At 48.2% G+C, this 17,597-nt stretch overlaps 1 protein-coding gene across 3 annotated transcripts in view; it reads left to right on the forward strand.

Moving 5' to 3' along the window:
- LOC135012671 (signal transducer and activator of transcription 2-like) overlaps window positions 1-17,597 on the forward strand; it is a 381,651-nt gene that overhangs the window by 14,124 nt on the left and 349,930 nt on the right. For 2 of the 3 annotated variants that reach the window (XM_063952570.1, XM_063952573.1), the window contains exons 2-3: window positions 3,144-3,238; window positions 12,724-12,816. In XM_063952570.1, the coding sequence (XP_063808640.1) occupies window positions 3,233-3,238; window positions 12,724-12,816 (99 nt within the window). In that variant the 5' untranslated portion in view covers window positions 3,144-3,232. The remainder of the gene's footprint in view (window positions 1-3,143; window positions 3,239-12,723; window positions 12,817-17,597) is intronic. The other variant, XM_063952574.1, reaches the window with a different exon arrangement.

A 17,597-nucleotide genomic window follows, 5' to 3' on the forward strand; every position in this document is an offset into this window, starting at 1 on the left:
AACCGACAGGGCGGCACAAGAAGCAGTATGGCGATGGCAGAAGCCACAAGGATTCTCCGATCGGCGGAAAATCACGTGATAGCACTGTCAGCAGTGTTCATTCCGGGAGTGGACAACTGGGAAGCAGACTTCCTCAGCAGGCACGACCTCCACCCGGGAGAGTGGGGACTTCATCCAGAAGTCTTCCAGCTGATTGTAAATCGTTGGGAAAGGCCACAGGTGGACATGATGGCGTCCCGCCTCAACAATAAGCTAAAAAGATATTGCGCCAGGTCAAGGGACCCTCAGGCGATAGCTGTGGACGCTCTAGTGACACCGTGGGTGTACCAGTCGGTTTATGTGTTCCCTCCTCTTCCTCTCATACCAAAGGTACTGAGGATAATAAGAAAGGCCCCAACAGGAGAATTTCAGCTGGGTCGATTTCTGCACTTCCTACAGTCAGGAGTGACTGGGCCTAAAATTGGGATCCATTAATGTCCAGATTTCGGCCCTGTCTATTTTCTTTCAAAAATAACTGGCTTCACTACCTGAAGTTCAGACGTTTGTCAAGGGAGTGCTGCATATTCAGCCCCCTTTTGTGCCCCCAGTGGCACCTTGGAATCTCAACGTTGTGTTGGATTTCCTAAAATCACATTGGTTTGAGCCACTTCAGACCGTGGAGTTGAAATATCTCACGTGGAAAGTGGTCATGCTTTTGGCCTTGGCTTCGGCTAGGCGTGTGTCAGAATTGGCGGCTTTGTCATGTAAAAGCCCCTATCTGATCTTCCATATGGACAGGGCAGAATTGAGGACTCGTCCCCAATTTCTCCCTAAGGTGGTATCAGCGTTTCATTTGAACCAACCTATTGTGGTGCCTGCGGCTACTCGGGACTTGGAGGCTTCCAAGTTGCTGGACGTAGTCCGGGCCCTGAAAATCTATGTTTCCAGGACGGCTAGAGTCAGAAAAACTGACTCGCTGTTTATCCTGCATGCACCCAACAAGCTGGGTGCTCCTGCTTCTAAGCAGACTATTGCTCGCTGGATCTGTTGCACGATTCAACTTGCACATTCTGCGGCTGGACCGGCGCATCCTAAATCAGTCAAAGCCCATTCCATGAGGAAGGTGGGCTCTTCTTGGGCGGCTGCCCGAGGGGTCTCGGCTTTACAACTTTGCCGAGCTGCTACCTGGTCGGGATCAAACACGTTTGCAAAATTCTACAAGTTTGATACCCTGGCCGAGGAGGACCTTGAGTTTGCTCATTCGGTGCTGCAGAGTCATCCGCACTCTCCCGCCCGTTTGGGAGCTTTGGTATAATCCCTATGGTCCTTACGGAGTACCCAGCATCCACTAGGACGTCAGAGAAAATAAGAATTTACTCACCGGTAATTATATTTCTCGTAGTCCGTAGTGGATGCTGGGAGCCAGTCCCAAGTGCGGATTGTCTGCAATACTTGTATATAGTTATTGCTTAACTAAAGGGTTATTGTTATGAGCCATCTGTTCAGTGAGGCTTAGTAGTTATTCATACTGTTAACTGGGTATAGTTATCACGAGTTGTACGGTGTGATTGGTGTGGCTGGTATGAGTCTTACCCGGGATTCCAAATCCTTTCCTTGTAGTGTCAGCTCTTCCGGGCACAGTTTCCCTAACTGAGGTCTGGAGGAGGGGCATAGAGGGAGGAGCCAGTGCACACCAGATAGGACCTAATCTTTCTTTTAGAGTGCCCAGTCTCCTGTGGAGCCCGTCTATTCCCCATGGTCCTTATGGAGTACCCAGCATCCACTACGGACTACGAGAAATAGAATTACCGGTGAGTAAATTCTTATTTTTTACAACCAGGACCGGCTCAAAGAGCCCGAGGCTGGTTATGCTTAGGAGGTGGGACTCCACGCATTTTTTTCAGGATTTTTAACCCATTCCCACCCCTTCCCACTGAAAAACATGCTCTAATCTCTCCATATTATTTTAGTCAGTAAAAAAAAAAATATATTCTTTTAAAAAAATATATAAATAATACTTGTGGCACCTGATAGACAAACCAAGTACATAATCCCTTCTAATATAAATAGATATGCTATTAGCAATAAAAAAAACACAAAAAAAAACATGTTTTTAAAATTTTTATTAGATCCCGCCAGCAAAATGAGGCGGACTGAAATTGACGAAATGACTGTCGAAAAGCACTGTTGTCGAATCGACATTCTACAATTGAATATACTTTTATTGAAAAGCCACATTTTTACCATTGCAGACATGTCGAATTTGACTACTGTCGAATTGCAAAAAGTCGAATTTGAAACGGCCGTTTTTTTGTCGAAAAGTACTGTATTGCATTGTCGAATAATTTTTTTGTGTCGAAAATGCCCCGTTTTTCGACATTTGCGGCAATTCGACCGCAATTGCATATACCCCTTAAGCATTTCAATAACATCTCCACTTCTGACTGAATGGTCTGCAACAAGGTGTTCTTATGAAATCCCAAAGGGCATATAGTTATAATCAGGGGCTTTGCAGAGTTTGACAGAATGTTAACATATCTGTTTCTATACATATAATTTGCACCATGGTGGTGACAATACGTAAACTAGTGGGTGGTCTTTCACCTGGTGAAAGGCACCTCTAGTGAGCCAGTTGGTGTCCGTGCGCTGGCAGCAACTTCTACTGTCTGCGATTAACAGAATGAGTGCTTTCAGCGGAATGCCACTTTTCTGTCTTTCTGTAAGCCCTATGCTGCTTTCCGGTGCTGCAGACGATGCTTGTGCGCATGCCCTGGTCTGCCGCTGTTTGTGCACATGCGTTGGTCAATGCGCCTTCCAGGTCCATTGTGCATGGACCTTGCAGGTTGCGCAACACTGACAGTCCAGAACACCAGCCATCCGAAGTGCAGCACAGCGTGAGCCCTCTCGTCAAGTTGGTAGGAGCCGCCCCAGATTGTGATGTGGTGAATTTTGCACATATAAGTTTTAATGTAACACAGCAGTGCTGACAAAATGGTCATAGCTGTGAAAAACAACCATAATCCAGCAGGACTGCCATAATCTGTTTTTCTATTTAATTTAATTATTTTTATTATCCCAAATAAGGGTGCCAAATGTATTTTATTAAAGCATTGGTATATATGTGAGGGTTGTCTAACAGACCAATATGATCCCTGTCATTGCAGCATCTGCATGAGGCCTGATCAGAGCTGTCAGCAGGATTTATCCCATATTCTGAACCAGGAGCACCATATTGTTTTTAAAAGCTTACGAAATGCAGGTTTGATATACTGTATGATTTGCAATGTAACCAAGCGTGGGGAAAATGGAGAAGGAAAAAGTCACGTCTCTCACTAGTTTTAGTGTAGCATTTCTTAATATGTAATAATGGAAACATGGTGGGCTATTACATTTGATATGGGGGTAAATGTAATAGCCTGTGAACTGCAGGCATTGTCAGGTTAAACAATGTTGGTTTTGCACCTTAAATGATTGCTGCTTTAAAACATCAGACAGACTCGCCGGGAACCCGCTGATGCCTGCAGTTCACAGGCAATTACATTTACCCCCATGTAGGAAAACAGCTCTTTACAAGGCTTACCTGGATAGAGTGGTAATGATATCTTCTCATGCAGGGGGAGATTTGTTAAAGCTTAGAGAGATAAAGTACCATACGATCAGCTTCTGACAGAGTGCCTTACCTCTCTCCACTTTATCTCCCTCCAAGCTTTGATATATCTCCCCCTAAGTCATAAACTGGCAGCTACAAACTGTTTATTTTTACCCAGTGTGAAGGATAATTGTAGGATTAAAAGCTTGCTATGTACAGTATGTGTTATAGTAACACTTTGGAAAACATATTTCGGTAATTTTTGTATGAGTGACTTTTGGATACTACTATAAATAATGCAAGGAAACGGAAGGTGTAAATGGCTCTATACCACACAGTTATAGCCATTCATTCAGGGACATAACTAGAGGTGTGCAAGCGGCACCATCACTGCCCCATGGCACACACATCAGTCTTGCTTCTTCCTTTCCATGCCCCCCACTGTGTGCTTCATGGTACTGCCATACACTATGTACATGTATCACCTATCTTGTACCAACTATGACATTCTAGACTCTGAATGCTATCTAATTATTATTTGCATTAGAAATAAAACACAATGGGTATAATTGAATTCAAAGTGAGTTGAATAGCGCCAGGACTTAGCTCCCGGTGCTATTTAATTCAGCGCGCAGTGACCACCGCCGCCGCCGGGATTTCTTCTCTCATCCTCGGAGGGGTACAAGCAGAAATCCGACAAAAGTGCCAGCGCAATGCTGATTTCCGCCTTTACCACGGCGGAAACAGCGTTGCGCCGGAAACATCATCACGCTGGGTATTTAAGTTGGAGAATGCCGGTTCTACCAACAAAACACCCTGTTTAGTCCGGAAGAATGGGCATTCGCTAACTTACCATTGTGCAAAATTGAATAGCGCTGGGAACTAATTCTCAGCACTATTCAACTCTTTCAATTGAATCATGCTTATTGACATCAAGCTATCCAGTCCAGCCAAGTGACAGGCACATTTGGAATTGCAGTGTATCCTCCGACTTTTATAATTCTAGTATATTGAATAATAAGTACAGTCTTTGGCCGCATTGAATATACTATTCTCTATAGTGTTTCTAATTTTCTATTGAAGCAACAGCTACCAGCTGGTGCATTTCTGTAAATTAATACGTTGATTGAGTACATCAGGGTATCGAGATTACAAGTTTATTTATTGCATCATCATGTAATATTTTCACAAGGAATAATAATAGACACAAAAGAAATATAAATTATTTCTGCTGCAGGGTACACTGGGCTCCACAAGGAATGGACAATGGGGGTGTAGAGTAGGATCTTGATCCGAAGCACCAACAGGCTCAAAAGCTTTGACCTTCTTCCCAAGATGCATAGCGCCGCCTCCTATATCACCCCGCCTCCGTGCACAGGAGCTCAGTTTGTAGTTGGTGCTTGCAGTGCAAGCATGTGACAGGAAGAGCTGCTCACAGCAGCTCCAGAAAAAGCTTTTTCTGAGGAAAAAAGAAGACTACAAGGACTGCAGCAGAGGCACAGATTGTGCTGGATGTTAGTAGACATTGCCTGCTGCAGCTCCATCTCTCCCCCAGCGGCGCTGTACACTCCTGAGCCCTGGTTGGCGGGTAACTACAGCAGGAGGCTCTGGTGTTCTTCTTGTCAGGCACACACGACGGGGGATCACGTGGCCGCGCTTGCGGGACCCGGTCTTTATCGCGATCCGGCGCGGACAGTGGGAGGCGGGCCGCGCGCGCTGGCGGTGGACACTGTGGCAGTACAGGCGATCCCACTAGATCACCAGGGCATGGGACAGGTCAGGTTTTCTCTATAAACCGTTTTATTAGACCCCGCAGTACCCGGTGGTTTTGCCAGCAGGGAGATAGAGCTTGGACCTGAAGCCCCTCCCCCAGCCCCAGGGCGCCATTTTCTGCAAATGTTCCCGCCCTGGAGCTGCATATCTGTCTCTCCCTCACTCCCTGGCAGTGTCTGCTGCGCCATTATCCCTCAGCTCACTGTTCCTGGGAATGCTTGGGCAAATCCTCCTATGTAAAGCCGCCTGGTTGTCAGTGCTGTGACTTTACAAGACACTTAAGTATTCTACCTGCCTTTTTTAGTCAGTGTTAGTTAAGAAAGAGTGCACTTAGTCAGGGTTTCCTAGTACAAATACCCTGTGATATACATCCAGTTCTTACTCTGTACTGTTATATCTATTGTTATATAGCTGTGTAAGCTAGTCCAGTGCAGTATTATTGCTAGTAATAACCTCTGCATTGTACAGACTGTGACTATTTGTGTGTGCATTTGATAGCTGAGTGGTGTCCATTTCGTGTCTTTCACTCAACCTGCTATCCATATATTCTACAACCTGAGGAGGCTTGGTGCGTCAGGTTTTATCTAACATAGGATTTTCACAAAGATATACTGTATTACGTATTTTTCTCTGTGATTTAGTCACCATATCTCTCCTTTATCTCTGCTGGTGAGCAGGGGTTTGGGCTAGAGGTATTGTGCTGCTGACAAATTGTACTGTGTTACCTGATACTGCAAGTTATATCATGTCTGCTTCTGAGGGTAACAGTTCTGGGGCTGAACACACTGCCGGTGTTGCTGAAGCCACAGATACCTATGAGGAGAATATAGCAGCTTTGGGCTCTGGTTCTGGGGGCTCCTTGCCCCCCAGTGGGATAGTGGCAAATAATGACCCGCCGTGGGCCGCTTTTTCCACGCTTCTGCATACGCTAGTTCATAAACTAACACCCCCTATGGGACCCCCAATGCCGGTGCAACCGTTTGTGGTCCCTGCTGCTAAACCGCCGTGGGCGGACGATTTATCTGCTCAAATAAAGAAGTTGAACCAGTCCCTGACTACTAAAAAGTCTGACTGTCGCTCGCCTACATCCAAGGGGTCCTCTAATCGAGCGCTTGTCTCCTCACAATCCACTGCTGTCACTGACACCTCGTCGGATGAATACGGCACTTACACTGACCCCCACAGGTTCTGACTCAGATACGGCTGATGGGGAGGGTGGTTCACATGTGGGTGTTCCTGATCTTTTGGAGGCTATTAAGTTAATTTTACAGATTACGGATGATCCCGAGCCATCCGTTCCTCCTAAGAAACCAGATAGGTTCAAGCGTCAGAAGGTGATTAAACAAGTTTTACCTCACTCTGACCACCTAATTGATATACATCAGGAACCCTGGGAAAACCCGGGTACGAAGTTTGTGCCTCAAAAGAAGATGCTGGCTTTCTATCCCCTCGCGCCGGAGCTGTCTAAAAATTGGGAAACGCCTCCTCCAGTGGACTCACATGTGGCTAGGATGGTGGTTTCCTCAGCTCTACCGGTCACCACCGTCACGTCTCTAAAAGAGCCTATGGATAAACGTGTGGAGGGTTGTCTGAAAGCGATTTACACCCTCACGGGTGTTGCACAAAGGCCCACTATTGCAGCTACTTGGGCTTCAGAGGCCATTGAAGCAAGGGCCTTGGAGTTAGATGCTGAAATCTCCTCTGACCATGCTAGACAATGCCTGTCTTATATTGTCACAGCTTCTCGTTATATTAAAGAGGCGGCTTCTGATGCCGGTATCCTGGCAGCCAAGGCCTCTACTGCGTCAGTCCTGGCTCGCCGGATATTGTGGCTGAGATTCTGGTCTGTGGATCTGGACTCTAGAAAAACCCTGGAGGTACTCCCTTTTAAGGGAGATATTCTGTTTGGGGAGGATTTAAATAAGATTGTGGCTGAATTGGCTACTGCCAAAACTGCCTGTCTGACAAGTACTGCTCCTTCTGTGTCAAAGGCTAAAGGTACTTCCTTTCGCCCCTTTCGTCCTTCAGGTAAAGCAAAAGGTCGGGCCTGCTTGGTAAGCCTAAGCCCAAAAGAGCCTGGGCGGCCCATCAGCCAGCTTTCAAGGCAGATAAGCCTGCCGCATGACGGGCGGGCCTCCCTCTGGGGGATCCCATGGTGGGGGCCGGCTTCTAGGGTATACCCAGGAATGGTTGAAGACCACTTCAGATGCCTGGGTACGGGAAGTCGTCACGTGAGGTTATGCTATAGCCTTCAAAAACCGACCCCCTCATCGATTTTGCCAGACAGATGTCCCATTGGACAAGACAAAGGCAAACACTCTACATACGGTGGTACAGACCCACCTGGATACAGGAGTCGTAGTACAGGTGCCTCTTGCGCTGAGGGGCCGGGGGTACTATTCTCCTCTGTTTCTAGTCCCGAAACCGAATGGGTCCTCCCGGCCCATTCTCAACCTCAAGGCATTGAACAGGTTTGTGAAGGTTTCCAGGTTCCGGATGGAAACCCTTCGCTCTATAGTTCTGGCCTTGGAACTTGGGGACTTCATGGTCTCCCTGGATATACAGGATGCTTACCTGCATATTCCTATAGCAGTGTCTCATCAGCAATACCTGAGATTTGCGATTGGCAACTGCCATTACCAGTTCGGGCGTTACCTTTTGGTTTAACAACGGCTCCGCGAGTCTTTACAAAAGTCATGGCGGTGATGACGGTGGTACTCCGCCGTCAAGGGGTCAGGATACTGCCGTATTTGGACGACTTGTTAATCCTGGCAAATTCCCCAGAACTTCTCCTGCGTCATCTAGATGTGACGGTCCGGTTTCTGCAAGCCCACGGGTGGCTCATCAACTGGAAGAAATCATCCCTGATCCCTGCTCAGAGCATGGTGCATCTGGGAGCACTATTGGACACTTACAACCAGCGGTTGTTCCTGTCTCAGGAGAAAGTCCTGAAACTTCAGGACAGGATTCGTTGCTTCCTTTCTCGTCCGCAAGTGTCGATACATTCGGCGATGTAGGTGCTGGGCCTCATGGTTTCAGCATTCGACATGGTGGAGTACGCTCAATTTCACTCTCGCCCTCTCCAGATGCTGATTCTAGCCAAATGGGACGGCCTACCTCACCGGATCAGGTCTCAAATGATCTCATTGACTCCGGAGGTCTGTCTGTCGCTGCTCTGGTGGCTCCGGGACCAACAACTGTGTAGGGGCCGTCCTTTCTGGATATCCGACTGGGTCCTTTTGAGGACAGATGCCAGTGTAAGAGGTTGGGGCGCGTTTCTGGAGCAACACTCCCTTCAGGGGCGGTGGACCAAGGAGGAGTCCCTCCTCTCGATCAATATTCTGGAGTTGCGGACGGTCTTCAATGCCTTGAACCTAGGACAGCATTTAATTCAGAACCGTCCTGTTCAAGTACAGTCGGACAACGCCACCACAGTGGCTTACATAAATCATCAAGGCAGCACTCGAAGCCGCCTAGCAATGAAGGAAGTCGCACCGATTCTACAGTGGGCAGAACGCCATCTACCGGCCATATCGGCAATATTCATTCCGGGAGTCCTGAATTGGGAAGCGGACATTCTCAGTCGTCAGGACGTGCATGCCGGTGAGTGGGGCCTCCATCCAGAAGTGTTTAAACTCCTAGTGGAAAGGTGGGGCCTTCCAGACGTAGATCTGATGGCGTCTCGACACAATCACAAGGTTCCAGTCTTCGGAGCAAGGACAAGGGATCCTCAAGCAGCATTCGTGGATGCGCTGGCCGTACCGTGGAGGTTTCGGCTGCCGTACGTGTTCCCTCCGGTGTCGCTCCTGCCCAGGGTTATTCGGAAGTTCAAGCAAGAAAAAGGAATTCTGCTTCTCATAGCTCCAGCGTGGCCCAGACGGCACTGGTTCTCAGACCTGCAAGGCCTATCGTCAGAGCGTCCAATTCTACTTCCACAACGCCCAGACCTCCTCGTTCAGGGCCCCTGTGTCTACCAGGACCTAGCCCGGCTGTCTTTGACGGGCGTGGCTCTTGAAGCTTCCGTCTTGAGGGCTAAAGGGTTTTCTGAGGCGGTCATTCAAACTATGTTGCGGGCCCGGAAACCGGCTTCGGTTCGGATTTACTATAGGGTCTGGCATTCTTACTTTGTTTGGTGCGCATCTAACGATTATGACGCTTCCAAGTTTAGTATAGCCAAGTTGTTGGCTTTTCTTCGTCAGGGCCTGGACTTAGGCCTGCGTCTGGCCTCCCTCAAGGTTCAAATATCTGCCTTGTCATTGTGGTTTCAGAGAAAAATTGCGACCTTACCTGATGTGCATACCTTTACTCAGGGCGTGTTGCATATCCAACCTCCCTATGTCCCGCCTGTGGCGCCTTGGGACTTGTCGGTGGTTTTGGAGGCGTTACAAGAGTCTCCGTTTGAACCTCTTGGTTCAGCTGACCTTAAGTAGCTTTCCCTTAAGGTGGTGTTTCTGCTGGCTATTGCTTCAGCTAGAAGAGTGTCGGATTTGGGTGCCTTGTCCTGTAGTTTCCCATATCTGATATTTCACCGTGACCGGGCGGTTCTTAGGACTCGTCCCGGCTATCTACCTAAGGTGCTTTCTTCGTTCCACCTTAATCAGGAGATTGTAGTTCCGGCACTTGTTTCTCCTGATCTGTCTCCCAAAGAGCGGTCTTTGGATGTGGTACGGGCTCTCCGTATGTATGTGAAGAGAACTGCTCCTATTAGGAAATCTGATTCTCTTTTTGTTGTGTTTAGGTTTCACAAACGGGGCTGGCCTGCTCACAAGCAAACTCTGGCCAGATGGATTAGAATGGTGATTGCTTATGTGAAGGCTGGTCTCTCTGCTCCTGATCACATTAAGGCCCATTCTACTCGGTCTGTTGGACCTTCTTGGGCGGCCCAACGTGGTGCGACCCTTGAACAATTGTGCAAGGTGGCTACGTGGTCCTCTGTGAACACGTTCATAAGGTTCTATGCCTTCGATACTGCCGCTTCCCAGGATGCTTCCTTTGGACGCCAGGTTCTTGTGCCCGCTACAGTGTGTCCCCTCCTATAAGGAACTGCTTTAGGACATCCCCATTGTCCATTCCTTGTGGAGCCCAGTGTACCCCGCAGCAGAAAATGATTTTTATGGTAAGAACTTACCTTTGTTAAAACTCTTTCTGCGAGGTACACTGGGCTCTACAAGGCGCCCTCCCTGACGCACTTAGCTTCTTTGGGTTGGTATGGCATTAGCCGCTGACACTTCTCCTGTCGGGAGAGTGTGGTGTTTGTGGCAACTGGCAGTTGTCATCTTTTTTACTTGCTATTGCATTGGGCTGGTTAACAAAACTGAGCTCCTGTGCACGGAGGCGGGGTGATATAGGAGGCGGCGCTATGCATCTTGGGAACAAGGTCAAAGCTTTTGAGCCTGTTGGTGCTTCGGATCAAGATCCTACTCTCCACTCCCATTGTCCATTCCTTGTGGAGCCCAGTGTACCTCGCAGAAAGAGTTTTAACAAAGGTAAGTTCTTACCATAAAACTCGTTTTTATTTGGCTTTGATAAATAATGTAAGCACACAACCAATAATGTTCTTTTCAGGAATCTCTGATTCCACTTTGCTGCCATAGGTTCTATCACGTGACTTCCAAGACAAGACTGGGGAATTATGTCTCCGCGCCCCCCCCCCCCTCCAGACAGTTTACAGAGACCCTGTGTACTGTATACACCTTCTTCATGTAAAGAGAGAATCCAATACTGCATAAAATATGAACTGAAGTTTTGTGTTACAAAAATACTTTCACTATAATTGTGAATTGCTGTCAAATCACTCCTGTCATAGGGCCTAATTCAACGGCAGCGATTGCAGCCTGAAGCCCATACTGGAGTGCGCATGCTCAGTGGCCGCACATCACGTGCGCACCCAGTAAGACCCAGTGAGATGCGAAAGCATCTCAGTGGTGCGATTGCCTCTGCCTGATTGACAGGCAGAGGTTGGGCGGGAGGGGGCGTACCAACGGCGTTAGAATGCCATTGTTGGGGCGCGGTCCGGACAACGCAGGCATGTCCGGACCATAGCGGGGGCGGGCCGTGGCGGCTGCGTGATGTCACACGCAGCCGGTGCGAACCAGAACGTGGCGGGTAGGCACCTGCCAGCGCAGCTAGGCTGCGCAGGTAGGGAGCTACTTGGCGGGTGCGAAAGCATCATCACCGTGCGATGCTTTCGCACCCGTGCGGGGGTGCGACTCCTGGGCGTCCCCCCGCATGTCAGAGAAACTGATCGTAGATGTGCTAAATTTAGCACATCTGCGATCAGATCTGAATCACCCCCATAGTTTCTTACAGCTATCACATGTTATACAGAGAGATTAAAGTGATCTGTACACAATTCCTATGGAATTCTATGTTGATGATTGTTGGGCAGGTAGTATAACAGGAGGGTTCAGTATGAGAGTGATGTACATATCACTGGTAGGTGGGTTTCAGCAATGGAACAGAAAGTTGATATAATGCTTACATCTAAGGAAGAGAGCAGGGTACCCCAAAGCTAAATGACGGTTATATCTAGTTACGTGAAGGCCTGATTTAATTGAAGACATGAGGAATAGGTTTCTCACCTTGCTGGTATTGTACCACTTTTAATAATATGACAGGAATATGTGTGCGGTAGGAAGGCTGGCATTTGATTCCATATAAAAGTAGGCAAGCATACATGGAAATGGGGAGTACACAACTGGCATGTCTATCCCCTTTTCATTGCACCCCCTCATTTGGGCTGGCTAGCATGGCTGAGGACAATGTCCTACTGTACCTTGGTCTTTTATTAATCAACTAGACCAGAGGTTCTCAAACTCGGTCCTCGGGGGCCCACACAGTGCATATTTTGCAGGTCTCCTCACAGAATCGCAAGTGAAATAATTAGCTCCACCTGTGGACCTTTTAAAATGTGTCAGTGAGTAATTAATACACCTGTGCACCTGCTGGGTTACCTGCAAAACATGCACTGTGTGGGCTCCCGAGGACCGAGTTTGAGAACCTCTGAACTAGACAAATTGAAAAGGAGAATGCAAAACTGATACCTTATTGTCAAATCCCACCCAGATATATTTCCAGTATGATGGGCACATAAAAAAGGACCAGGAAATCTAAAATATGTCTATACATATTTGTGAATGTTATTTATATAGACTTATAAAGCTGTACAATGTGTACTTGAACTGCTGTCGGGCACTGGGAAAAGGGCATAAAATACCACTTTGTGGTTGAGTACAGCTTTTACAGAGGGTGCTTGATGCAGTGCAGCCATGTTCCATGCGTGGTGGCCCTCTATTGGGACCTAGACTGTTCTGGCACTTCATTATTTTGTGTTTTATATACTGAGAATGCTGTTTATCCACTAAACTGTATCATCCTTACAGTCACTGAGTAGGCAGCCGGTGGGGGCATCTGTGGAGAAGAGACAGCAGCGTCCGATTGAGCAGCTCATTAATAAAACAAAGAAAATGACTCTGGTGAGTGATCTTCCCTTCTGTGGTGAGATATATTTACTGTAACAGATTATCTGGTAAAACATACATTTTGCTTTGTTTCATCCTCAGGACAGTTTAATTTCTAAAAGGTCCTGTGGCATTTATAAAGTGCTGTGGAGTGTTCTAGCATTCTGTAAATACACGCTAATAATACTGCCACTTTTTAAAAAGAATTCTTTCTTCATAGTTTAACAGAACGTGTCAAATATTGTGAAAAATAAAATAAAAGTGAGTCTTTTTTCCCCCCATGATTTCTCCACATCATTCGTGGCCTAATGCCTGTTCTTGGTGTTTCTATATAGTTTAGTTTATGTTGTGTCCTTGCTGTTGATGCCCTGTATGATATGTGTGTAGTCTGACAGTCTGACAGACTGCTAGCCATTCCTACTTTCCAGTAGTCTAAACTAGTAGTGAAAATTTGAAGAATGGTGTTTTTATTGTAAAACTGGGATTTATTGACTGTAGAAAAACTGAGAGAGCATATTGGCAAGAAAATGTACAATTACTGCATGAATACATCATAGGGGCGTTCCTAACTGGGCATGGCTTACGTCATATGGTGCTGCTCCAGCCCTAACACCTTGTGCAGAGACCCTGTGGCTTCTGGCTGCCCTCCTTGGTCTGTCTCCTGCTCTCCTCCTACTTCTGTGTAGCTGTCATCTTCTGCTGGGGTCCCGCCATCCACAATACTGGATGGGCTCCTGATTCTTTCTGGTGTGCAGATGGCCTGCGTGACCAGCTGGGTTCCATTACTGCCTTACCTAGAAGTCCTGTAGAGTCGTTTGTCTCCTGCTCCTTCACATATCCTTCTCCCGGATTTCCACTTCTCCTCAAGGACGGTGGACGCTTGGTGCCCGGAGTGTGGTGGACTGCTCCACATCATCACTTGTGATTTGTACGTTTTTATAGCTCTCTCCTGTCTATCTACTCTGCAGTTACACTATTCTCTGTGCTCCTAAAGCTGGGTACACACTGGCCAATATATATCAGCTTTTCTATTGAATATATCACGTCGGCCCTGCAGCACTCAAGATGACTAATATATCCTGGCTGTCAGAATGCCGGCAGGGGGGCGAGCGCAACAAAGCCCCTTGCTGTTCACCGCACTGCGGGCTCAGTGGCTCGGTGTTCTCGCCAGAGGTTCTATTGCCGCTCTATGGGTGTCGTGGACTCCCAAGACTGGGGATAGTTCTGGGCCCCCTGCCAGCACTCTGGCGGCCGGGATCCCGGCATCATTATGCTGACCGCCGGGATGGTAACTGCATCCCTTTAGATGACATTCTCATCTTCTCCGATGACTTATCCTTCCACGGGAAACATGTCAGCACAGTTCTTTCCCAGCTACTGCAGCACAAACTTTACTGCAAGCTTGACAAATACCTCTTCGAACTGAACTCCATTCCTTTCCGACGTTTCATTTTCTCTTACGTCCTAGAGGATGCTGGGGACTCCGTATGGACCATGGGGTATAGAAGGGCTACGCAGGAGACATGGGCACTATAAAGAACTTTAGAATGGGTGTGCACTGGCTCCTCCCTCTATGCCCCTCCTCCAGACCTCAGTTAGATCCTGTGCCCAGAGGAGACTGGGTGCTTTCAGGGGAGCTCTCCTGAGTTTCTCTGTAATAAAGAATTTTGTTAGGTTTTTTATTTTCAGGCAGTCCTGCTGGCAACAGGCTCCCTGCACCGTGGGACTGAGGAGAGAGAAACAGACCTACTTCAGTGATAGGCTCTGTTTCTCTGTTTCTTAGGCTACTGGACACCATTAGCTCCAGAGCGATCGGAACGCAGGTCTCACTGTTGCCGTTCGTCCCAGAGCCGCGCCACCGTCCTTGCAGAGCCGGAAGATTGAAGCCGGGTGAGTATACGAAGACAGAAGACTTCATAGGCGGCAGAAGACTTCGGATCTTCACTGAGCCATTGCTCCCGCACACACACACAGGCACAGATGGGTGCAGGGCGCAGGGGGGGCGCCCTGGGCAGCCATAATCCTCTTGGCTGGCATTATAGGTATAATCAAGCTATGACAGTATGTTATACAACCCCCGCCAGGTTATTTGGTATTTTGAGCGGGACCGAAGCCCGCCGCTGAGGGGGCGGAGCTTGATCCCACAGCACTAACCAGCACCATTTTCTCCACAGCACGCTGCTGAGAAGCTGGCTCCCCGGACTCTCCCCTGCTGAACACGGTGACAGAGGGCTGTGAAGGAGGGGGGCACATAATTTGAGCGCAGTCAATATATTGATATAGAATGAAAAAAAAAAAGCGCTGTGTATTGCTGGGACTTGTGTTTCCAGGGTCATTGGCGCTGGGTGTGTGCTGGCATACTCTCTCTCTGTCTCTCCAAAGGGCCTGGTTGGGGGAACTGTCTCCAGATTAGAGATTTCCCTGAGTGTGTGGGGTGTAGGTACGCGTGTGTCGGCATGTCTGAAGCGGAAGGCTCTTCTAGGTTGGAGGTGGAGCAAATGAGTGTGGTGTCTCCGTCGGCACCGCCGACACCTGATTGGTTGGATATGTGGAATGTGTTAAATGCAAATGTGAATTTATTGCACAAAAGGTTGGACAAAGCAGAGTCCAGGGGAAATACAGGGAGTCAATCCCTGCCTTTCACTATGTCGCAGGGCCCTTCTGGGTCTCAAAAGCGCCCACTATCCCCAGCAGCAGACACTGATACCGACACGGATTCTGACTCCAGTGTCGACTATGATGATGCGAGGTTGCAGCCGAAATTGGCAAAAAGTATTCATTATATGATTATTGCTATAAAAGATGTGTTGCATATCACAGATGACCCCTCGGTCCCAGACACGAGGGTGCGCATGTATAAGGAAAAGAAACCTGAGGTTACTTTCCCCCCTTCACATGAGCTAAATGAGTTGTTTGAAAAGGCTTGGGAAACTCCAGACAAGAAACTGCAGATTCCCAAAAAGATTCTTATGGCGTATCCTTTCCCGGCTAAGGACAGGATACGTTGGGAATTCTCTCCCAGAGTGGACAAAGCGTTGACGCGCTTATCCAAGAAGGTGGCGCTGCCGTCTCCAGATACCGCAACCCTCAAGGATCCTGCTGATCGCAGGCAAAAGACTACGTTGAAGTAAATTTACACACATACTGGTACATTACTCAGAGCGGCGATAGCGTCGGCTTGGGTTTGTAGCGCTGTAGCAGCGTGGACAGATACCTTGTCTGCTGAAATTGATACAATGGATAAGGATACCGTTTTATTGACCTTGGGTCATATTAAGGATGCTGTCCTATATATGAGAGATGCTCAGAGAGACGTTGGCCTACTGGGTTCCAGAGCCAACGCCATGGCGATTTCTGCTAGACGAGCCCTGTGGACCCGACAATGGATGGGTGATGCCGACTCACAGAAGCATATGGAGGTGTTGCCTTACAAGGGTGAGGATTTATTTGGGGACGGTCTCACCGACCTGGTTTCCACAGCTACTGCAGGTAAATCCACTCTTTTACCTTATGTTTCCTCACAGCAAAAGAAAACGCCACATTATCAGATGCAGTCCTTTCGGTCGCATAAGTCCAGAAGAGGTCGGGGCTCTTCCTTCCTCGCCAGAGGTAAGGGTAGAGGGAAAAGAATGCCTGCTACGGCCAGTTCCCAGGAACAGAAGTCCTCCCCGGCTTCTACTAAATCCACCGCATGACGCTGGGGCTCCACTGAGAGAGTCCGCTCCGGTGGGGGCACGTCTTCGACTCTTCAGCCACGTCTGGGTGCAGTCGGACGTGGATCCTTGGGCGATGGAAATTGTATCCCAAGGCTACAAGCTGGAATTCGAAGACGTGCCTCCCCGACGATTCTTCAAATCGGCTTTACTAACGTCTCCCCAAGAGAGGGAGATAGTTTTAGCTGCAATTCAAAAGCTGTGTCTACAGCAAGTGATTATCAAGGTTCCCTTAATACAACAGGGAAAAGGGTACTATTCAACCCTATTTGTGGTCCCGAAACCGGATGGCTCGGTCAGACCCATTCTAAACTTAAAATCCCTGAACCTGTACTTAAAAAGTTTCAAGTTCAAGATGGAATCGCTCAGGGCAGTGATCTCCAGCCTGGAAGGGGGGGATTTTATGGTGTCACTAGACATAAAGGATGCATACCTTCATGTCCCCATTTATCCTCCTCATCAGTCGTACCTGAGATTCGCTGTACAGGACTGTCATTACCAATTTCAGACGTTGCCGTTTGGGCTTTCCACGGCCCCGAGGGTTTTCACCAAGGTAATGGCGGAAATGATGATACTCCTGCGCAGGCAAGGAGTCACAATTATCCCATACTTGGACGATCTCCTGATAAAAGCGAGATCAAAGGAACAGTTTCAGAAAAGCGTGTCGCTCTCCCTGAGAGTGCTGCAGCAACATGGCTGGATTCTAAATCTACCAAAGTCACAGTTGGTTCCAACAACTCGGCTGTCTTTCTTAGGCATGATTCTGGACACAGAACAAAAGAGGGTTTTTCTCCCGATGGAAAAAGCCCAGGAACTCCAGAACATGGTCAGAGACCTGTTAAAACCAAAAAGAGTGTCAGTCCATCAATGCACTCGAGTACTGGGGAAAATGGTGGCGACCTACAAGGCCATCCCCTTCGGCAGGTTTCATGCGAGGACTTTTCAGTGGGACCTTCTGGAGAAGTGGTCCGGGTCCCACCTTCAAATACATCAGAAAATAACCCTGTCCCCCGGAGCCAGGGTGTCTCTCCTGTGGTGGCTGCAGAGTGCTCACCTTCTAGAGGGTCGCAGGTTCGGCATTCA

Source organism: Pseudophryne corroboree, chromosome 2 (genome assembly GCF_028390025.1).
Source record: "Pseudophryne corroboree isolate aPseCor3 chromosome 2, aPseCor3.hap2, whole genome shotgun sequence".
NCBI lineage: Eukaryota > Metazoa > Chordata > Amphibia > Anura > Myobatrachidae > Pseudophryne > Pseudophryne corroboree.